This window comes from Fundulus heteroclitus, chromosome 10 (genome assembly GCF_011125445.2).
Source record: "Fundulus heteroclitus isolate FHET01 chromosome 10, MU-UCD_Fhet_4.1, whole genome shotgun sequence".
NCBI classification, from domain to species: Eukaryota; Metazoa; Chordata; class Actinopteri; order Cyprinodontiformes; family Fundulidae; genus Fundulus; species Fundulus heteroclitus.
In genome coordinates this window covers 7,506,814-7,515,370 of record NC_046370.1, presented here as the reverse complement: position 1 = coordinate 7,515,370, position 8,557 = coordinate 7,506,814, and the positions used below count along the sequence as shown (strand labels likewise).

The window sequence follows — 8,557 nt, the reverse complement described above, 5'->3', positions numbered from 1 at the left end:
TTTTATTTCATGAAACATGTTTAGACTTTACATAAGACAATAATACACAGACATTTTTTTTTTGGAGTCAACAAGTCTTTATTGTTTCCAGAAATATATACAGGAGCAAGATTTTATTTTAGGCTTAGATTTCGAAATTTTTAACTTCCTCTGGTGGCTTTTCAGGATCTCCTCCCTTCTCCAAGTACAGGTTGTTGTAGGGATATTGCTTTGGGGCCTGAAACAAGAGAAGTAAAAAAAAACAATAGGAGTATTACTAAATACATAAACAATAAAAGAAAAAAAAAAATTCTGACGCCTTTTCTAAACAGATGTTCCTTAAAAATTTAAACAAAAAGAAAAAAGTACACATAATACACCATTGTCAGATTTTATTTTATTTTTTTTACCTAGTATCTAGTAACAATAACCAGCAAAACAGTTTTCCACAGCTCATCAGAAACAGGGTTAAGGGGACAAAAGTCTATGAAGAGATTCCCTGACTGCTGACTGATTCATTTAGCGGGATTTTAAGGCACTTACATGCCAGAAGCATCTCACCAGCAAGACTCCTATTGGCCCAGAGAACACAGAATCCACAAAAAAGCGAATTTAACATCTCAAGTGTGAGATGTGCCTTTATTTAGGATCCTTATAAGATGCCAAAAATTACAAAAAAATCCTCTTGATACTCTTCTGCCCCTTTCAAATCAGCTAAAATCCTGGATCCCTAATCCTCCGGATTACACAAGCTAAACACTGAAGACAGCTCATTTTGGCACACTGCAGACTGTGTCGAGCATGGTGGACTTCTGGAGAACACCCCCCATACTACTGCCCCCCCACCATCCTCAACAACACTGTGTCTGCTGTGAATCACTTACGGCTCCTAGGAACCACCCTTTCCAGGGACCTGGGATAGTCCTCACATCAGAAACTGTTCCAAAGGAGGCCAAGCGAAGGAAGCATTTCCTGTGGCAACTCAAAAACTACAACCTTCCACGGGAACTGGTGGTCATCTTCTACTACAGTGCAATCATTTTGTCTTTTCTGTATTCGTCCACCACTGTGCTGGTTTGGCTCATCCACAAAACAGGGGAGCTCCAGTCTGCAACAAATGATTGGGCCTGCAGAGAGGATCATGTGGGCAGACCTTCTCTCCATTCAGGACTTGTACAGGTCCGGGCTCAGGAAAGGGGCTGTTTAACACCTCTGCAGACCCCACACAGATCGGCCCTACAGAGCGTTATAAGAGTTTCTAAAAGCTAGCCACCGCAGAGACAGTTTTGTCCCCCCAGGCTATCTCTCTGATAAACACAATGAACACAGACTTTATGGACTGGTCAGACTGGGTGGTCCGCAGTGCTGGGAAATAAATGAACATATTGCACTTTTTAAAAAAACTCACAACCTCCCCTTTTTTCCCTTTACATTTAAAAAAAAACCTACATACAGTTTGTGTATGTATACCGAATGGCTGTACTCTCTGAACAGTGTAACCAAACTGTAATTTCTGGATTGGTGCACAATCATGGCCGAATAAAGATGATTCTGATTCATCACACTAAGCATGGACTGACATGAGATTTTAATGTTATGAAGACAAGGCGTAAAAAGGCAGTCATATATAATAATATCACAGCATTAACAGAAGGAGAAGAACTATGTATTGCGGGATTGAACTGCTATAAAAAAAACAACCAGCTCATAGGTTGTCTCATTGGGGTAAAAACTAATTTGTTGTAAATGTAAAGTTTATTTTATTCCCCAAATCAAATAAAACAAATCAAGACTATTCAACAAAAAAAAAAAAAAAAGCTGAGACAGAGAATTTAAGCAAAAGGTGTAAGCTTAAACTGTCAGACTGTATAGGGCGCATCTGTTAGCACTAATTTTAAAGTCTTGTCACAGATTCTCCATTGGGTTTAGGTCTGAACTAATCATTGCCTTTAGCATGATGTTACCACCACCAGGTTTCAATATGGGGATGGTGTATTCAGGGTGATGTGCAGTGTCAAGTTTATGGCCACACATAACATTCATACAGCCTTTTATCGCCCTGTTTTAATAAAGGCTTCTTCTTCCTGACACCTTTCCATACAGGTCAGATTTGGGGAGCGGCCAACTAATAGTTCAGATTAATACTCCCATTCCCTGGCCTGTCAGGTTAGATTAGCGGTTTCAAACTCCAGTCTTGAAGGGCTGGTGTCCTGCAACCTTTAAATGTGTCTCTGCTTAAATATTAGCTAATTGGTAAGGTTCTTCAGAGCCAGACTGAGTGCTAGTAATGCACTTTGGCCATTTAATTCAGGTGTGTGGAGAAAGGGACACGTCTAAAGGTCGCAGCCCTCCAGGATTTTATTAATAAAATTTTGATCAACGGCTAATTGACTGGTCTCAATCACACAATTGTTTGTATTTGGGTGCAGAGCCATGGCACAAAACTTAAAAGGAGAGTTTTGGGATTTAAATGGACAGGAAAATCATCAGCTTTGCCTTTTAGCTCTGCAAATATACCTGTGGTCCTCCATTTGGTTGGATTTACACAAAGCTTGATCCGATTTTGAGACGCACACCTGCCTCCAAACCTCCTTTTTGAGTAACCATCACTACAGTGTGTGTTCAGTCATTAATATGATTGCATCAGTAACGGGTTGTGAGGAATTACCGTATTTTCCGGACTATAAGTCGCAGTTTTTTTTCATAGTTTGGCAGGGGGTGCGATTTATACTCTGGAGCGACTTATGTGTGAAATTATTACACATTTTTACCGGTATATCATTACACCTGTTGTTTTCACACTAAACCGCAAGAGGGCGCTCTAGGCCTGTGTTGAATCAGACGTAAGCGACGTAGAAGCGGAAGTGCCGCAGCTTCTACCTCCGGAGTTAACGGAGTTATTTGAAAGTGACACAGAGGATGAAGATTTCACTGGATTTTAGTTATTTGGAGTGACACGGGCACTTTGGTTAACTTCTTCGCATGTTATTTATGCTATAGTTATCTGAATAGCTTTTAATGTGTTATGTATACCAGGCACGTTCTCAGTTGTGTCATGTAGCGTAAGCTAACCGTACAATTATTCAGCCTGTTGTTGCCTCCGTTCTATTTTTATTTAAAATTGCTTTTCAAGATGACATGTCTGTTCTCGATGTTGTATATTATCAAATAAATTTCCCCCCAAAATGCGACTTATACTCCAGTGCGACATATATATGTTTTTTCCTTCTTTATTATGCATTTTATGGCTGGTGCGACTTGTACTCCGGATCGACTTATAGTCCGGAAAATACGGTAATAAAGCATAGCACAGTATAAGCCACAGCACTGCACGGAAATAATACACATTACTTGATTCAACGTACTCTGATTGTTTTGCAATAAAATTAGACGTCTACTTACAACAGCTTGATAGGACGGCAATTTCTCTCCAAGGTAGAACATGAACAACATGAACCCAACAAAACCAAACAGCTGTTTCCACATGGTTGACCACGGCACGGGGCTCGGAGATGTGTCCACGCGGTTTCTGATGTACATGTCGAAATCCCAGTGGAGCTGAAACAAAAAACGCACGACAGAACGACCCGTTGATTTAAACCCATTTGTGACTCCCAAAAAAAAAAAAACAGCTTCCAGAGAAGAAAATATTGTCTTCATGAAACCATAGCAACTATTTTAAAGTCAAAAAGCAATACAGCATTTAATTCTGCTTATAAGGTTATATTCTATGACAAGGACAAATAGAAACAACCAAAGGCTTCATATTATAATGCATATACAATCTTCACATAGAAGTCTATAAAATTGTAAGAAATAACTTTTTGTTATTTGTCTAACAGAATTTAAAAAGAGAGTTGGATGACAAGTTAAAGAAGACAAAACAACTTTTTATTTAGTCACTTTTAGAAATGCAGCTCTTTCCTCTGAATGGATGCACACTTAAAGGTCCTACTTTTAAATTATAAGCATTATGTAAAAACAAAGTGTTTTGGCAGAAGAAAAAAAAAAATGTGCCATATTTTTCAAGCTCAGCCTTTTTTTTTAGATTCAGGACATTTTTTGGGATAATATTTACGATATCATCAAGATATCAACATTTGAAGTAAAGAAAACAATAAATTGTTTTCAAAAAAATGTTTCCTATATATATATATATATATATATATATATATATATTAAAAAAAACCACTTTGTATCAGGCGGATCCACCAGCTTTGTGCATCGACACAGACTTTATTTCTTGTAGTTTAAGCTTATACAAAAAAAAAAAAAAAAAAAAACAAAGCACAAAAACACAGTGGTTTATTACTTTATATCGTCTGTCCAATAACATCCCAGGATTCCACATTTCAATTTGTCATTAGAATGTGACATTTTTTGAAAAGTTGAAGGGGGTATGAATAATTTCTTCATGGCACTGTGCGGTACATGAGCCAAAAATGATGTGGTTATAGGACTTGCCATTTCATTAAGAATTTTTACTCAATTGTGTGCAACAAACACAGGTTTTATGAAAATAATACATTAAATTAACAAAATTCTTGAATGACCAGTGCTTACTTAAGGAAAACAAGAAGAACATGGACAGTAAATGCCCGTATTTCCTATCTTACCGGCTCTCCCCAGTTCCTCCTCAAGTCAGGATGGTCCCATTGGTACCAGGGGTCTCTCTCGTGTTGCGACCTGTCCGGTAGTTTGGGGTAATCGCCGTAGCTATGGAAACAATAAAGCTCAAGTCAAAAGTTTATTTACGGAGCGAGCTTGAGTTCCTAGTGTTGATGATCTTTAATGCACCGCAATCGTAACTTCTCCGTCAAACCTAGCAATGCTTATGATACAGTTACATGTGCAACACAAGCTGTGTGGTTCTCAGACTGCAGCTCACCCCTCTCCGTTGTCCGGGTACGGTTCATAGTCCTCAACCCTCATGTTGTACTTCTTGGCAGCAGCAGCTCTCTCCTCCGGGGTCTGCGGGAACGGACCTGGCAGACTGTCCTTGGACACACCGGAGGCTGGAACGGCAACAAACCCACGTCTATAAGCACCAATTAAGCGGGTATACAACGCAACAGGGAACGTAAAAAGCCCAGCTCCACTCATTCAGAAGAGCCGCTGCCTCTCGGCTAGCCCGAGCTAATGTTCTCTAGTCAAGGTTACGTCCACTGACGGCTTCAAGACAAAACAAAACATGAATAATATGTTTAAAGAAAGCTGTCCTACAGCCTACCCGCAAGACCGGAATGCGACCTACCTCCTCTGCATCCCGATACCAGGGCTGAGAGACCAGAACCTTTCCCCTTAGCGAGAGCCTTGGCCCACCGTCGGAAACCGACACCAGCCATGTTTACTGGCTGCTGCTGTCTGACAGAAATGAGAAGTACGCATGCGCAGATATAAAACTACGGGATCCGATAAGGAACTATTCTCATTCAAACATTTTTCTCTGAGAGATCGCGATTTTCTCTTGTTAACCCCAAAGGTACATTTATCGTGCATAATTATGTCTGTGTTCATGCAAGTAGCATAAAACTGCAGCTGTATTCGCAGGTGTTTTACGTATAATGGACTCGGGGAGGGAGGGGGGCTAAATACACACGCCCTGCACACGTTAAGACTTATTTGTAAAACCTTTGAAAACCATTCCAAAAATTAAAAAAAAAAATTAAACAACTGGACTTTTTTCTGAAGTTTGAAGACGTTTCGCTTCTCATCCGGAAAGCTTTCTCAATTCAAATGTCTGGAGTAGTGTGGAGTTCCAAGCTTTAAAACCGAACGAAAAATGTTTCGTTTTCCTGTGAATTCATACACATGCAAAAACCTTGAGCTGTATAGCATATAAAAACTCAATAAAAACACAGAAGTTCGTGGTTAATATGTGATAGATTAAGAACAAGTTCAAAGGGTACACATCCTGTTGTATGGTAGGGTACCTGCTCTACAAGGGCTGAGAGACCAGAACCTTTACCTTGACCCGTTGTCAGAAGCCCTCACCAGTCATTTCTACACGATATGATTATTGAATTAAGGTCAGCGCCTGTAAAAACATGCTTTTAATTCTGATCAGATATTTACATTTTTTAAATCCTTGAAGTTTTATAGCAATCTAAGCTCAATTGAACTTTAAAGTCCTGACAGTTGAAGGGTCATGCTACCTGATGCACCCATCTTCACAGAAAAACTCCTGCTTTTCTTTGTAGTTTTCAACTAGAACACTGAATCCTATCACTTTTACTCCATGTGGACACTTCCAGAGACTAACTAGTTCATCAAAAAAAAAAAAAAACAGCGAAGACCAAGTCACACAAGCAATAAGTCCTTGATGTTGTGCTTTATTTTCATTTACATTCTGAGTGGCAACTCCAAACCCATTTCTGGAAATACGACAGCGATATGGAAACTCCTCGAGTGGCTGAAGAGGAATTTGCTGTCAGAGAGAATGCACCGAAGCTCCGACACATTTTCCTCTTCAAAATCAGATTCAGCTCAGGTGCACGTGTGCATTTACTGAGTGATCATCACTCTACCACATGGGAGCGAGTCCCTAATGTCCATCAGAGAAGGTCTGCTATGTCTTTCTCCACCACTTCAAAAGGGCAGTGAAGATCATACCTGCATCACAGGGAAGATACGGTTTGAAATACATGAAATGGCTGGCTTAAATTACATATAGGCTTTGTTTTGTCATCTTTACCTTTTGAAAGGGGTGCCATCTGCATCAATAAGAAACTTCTCAAAATTCCATCTAATGTCGTTGACGCTTATTGGGGACCAGTATAACTTCTTCATGTCTCCAATAAGAGGGTTCACAAATGGCAGAGACTCCTTTTTCAGAACAAGAAGAGACGGTGCAGGAGTACAAATACTGAACCCTTTGATTGAATACATTGAAAATCTTTGTGGAATGCAGAATACCTTTAGATATGTGAAAAGAGGCTCTTCATTCAACCCGTTCACCTCGACCTTGGCAAAGACAGGAAACTTTGGTACAAAGCCACCACCAGGTCTCACGTGCTTCAGTATATTGAGCATTTCCTCATTCACCTCTAAAAAAGATACATGTAAAATTAGTTGTTTATGTGCTGTTAGCAAATGTCACTTAAAAAAAAAAAAAAACTGGCCTTTACATCTCATTAATCATAGACAAAGCGCGGACTGCTATCTCCTAAACAAGTTTTGAAAATGTCGGAGGAAGTCGACTTTCTTTAAGTTAGTGCACTCCAAACATTGCAGTGCTGGTCAGAAGTTTACGTTCAACTTTACATGCACATGAATGCTGTATGAGTTTTGGAGCTTTTATGGTTGCATTTGAATTGTTCTTTTTGCAGGGTGAAGCGACGACACATCAGACAACTTCAATGACTTAATTAGTTTTAACATCTCTGCCGAGAAGAATGGTCCAATATCCAATCAGAATTTTCCCAGGGACCTTACAGATTGCAAAAAAGTACATGTTTCTTCACAGCTTGCTTAGAGACATTTGGCAAAATTGTATTAAAAGTAGAGAAAATCCATGATAACTTAAAACCGGTGTGTCCAATTCTCTTTCTTTGAACTCTATTGATGAAGCTGTATTCTGGATAATCTTGTAATCCACCATGTAAAAAAAACAAAACCTCTTATCTGTGTACAAATGCTTTGCTATCATGATTGACCCATAATAAGTGCATATTGCAATATACACAATGGAAGAAAATAACTGGTCAAATGCAAAAGCATGATCAGAACCAGGTTTTTATTTGGATGGGTAATGTTATGACCGTGACTGCAAGATGACGTCAGTCAATAACTGTATAAAGGGAATACATTCTCAAAATGTTATCCTTATGTCTTAAAAAACAAATTTAAAAAGAAAGTGGGAAGTGACCTTCCAAAGTTAGTGCAATTTGAACAGAAAAAAGACGAGAGACTTCTTCTGGTGCTTAAAATAACCAGGAAATGAAATTGGTTCTAGGCGTTAAAAATTAAACCGCAGCCCCCCCATAAATCCAATGAGGTTTCCCTGACATAAATAGTGCAATAATAAGAATTAAATATTAGTTCCATCAAACAGGAGTTTATACCTACCAGGCGACTGAAGACCGAACTGGTTGCAGGGAAATCCTAATACAGTAAAATTCAGGTCGCCAAACATTTCCATTAGTGCATTCATGTGGTGGTACTGAGAGAACATAAAAATAATAGTTTCAGCAAGGCTAAATAAGTAGGAACATAATATAATCAATATTCATGAAGAATCACCTCCTCGATTGTTGACCCTCAGAAGGTGGCAACGTTGACAATGAGCAGCACCTTTCCTCTGTAAATGCTCAAGGGGACTTTCTCCCCTTCCGAGGTCTCAGCAAAAAAATCATATATCGACTTGTTCGCCATTCTTGTTCTGTTGCTGGTTTATGAACTATGTTTACTGAGGAGTGAGCATTCCCTCAGCTACCCTGCTGGCTGGACTCACTCACTGAAATATAACTCTTGGGTCAGCAGTTGTTCTGCATGATTGACTTCATTGTTCTTCTGGACAGAGGTGAGCTGGCAGGGCAGCTAACTGGTATTCAACACATGTGTACCTCGAAAACCAGCA

General features: G+C 39.4%; 2 protein-coding genes across 2 annotated transcripts; both read right to left on the bottom strand.

Moving 5' to 3' along the window:
* Positions 1 to 53: 53 nt before the first annotated feature.
* ndufb8 (NADH:ubiquinone oxidoreductase subunit B8) lies at positions 54 to 5,370 on the bottom strand. The gene is made up of 5 exons (XM_012854013.3): positions 5,234 to 5,370; positions 4,868 to 4,994; positions 4,596 to 4,695; positions 3,382 to 3,537; positions 54 to 217 (listed from the first exon to the last, which is right to left on the bottom strand). Exons 1-5 carry the CDS (start codon positions 5,322 to 5,324, stop codon positions 125 to 127), a joined length of 567 nt encoding a protein of 188 aa, XP_012709467.2. The 5' UTR covers positions 5,325 to 5,370; the 3' UTR covers positions 54 to 124.
* Positions 5,371 to 6,290: 920 nt separating this feature from the next.
* Positions 6,291 to 8,444, bottom strand: gpx9 (glutathione peroxidase 9). The gene is made up of 5 exons (XM_036141871.1): positions 8,221 to 8,444; positions 8,047 to 8,140; positions 6,895 to 7,025; positions 6,674 to 6,804; positions 6,291 to 6,591 (listed from the first exon to the last, which is right to left on the bottom strand). The coding sequence occupies exons 1-5, from the start codon at positions 8,350 to 8,352 to the stop codon at positions 6,534 to 6,536; spliced, it is 546 nt and encodes a 181-aa protein (XP_035997764.1). The 5' UTR covers positions 8,353 to 8,444; the 3' UTR covers positions 6,291 to 6,533.
* Positions 8,445 to 8,557: the final 113 nt, after the last annotated feature.

Excerpts from the sequence above, each read along its gene's own strand:
- ndufb8 (XM_012854013.3), bottom strand. The coding sequence starts at position 5,324 with ATGGCTGGTGTCGGTTTCCGACGGTGGGCCAAGGCTCTCGCTAAGGGG. Across the intron at positions 4,696-4,867 it reads TACCCGGACAACGGAGAGGG|CTACGGCGATTACCCCAAAC; the intron begins GTGAGCTGCAGT and ends TTGTTTCCATAG. Across the intron at positions 3,538-4,595 it reads GGAGGAACTGGGGAGAGCCG|CTCCACTGGGATTTCGACAT; the intron begins GTAAGATAGGAA and ends TTTTTGTTTCAG.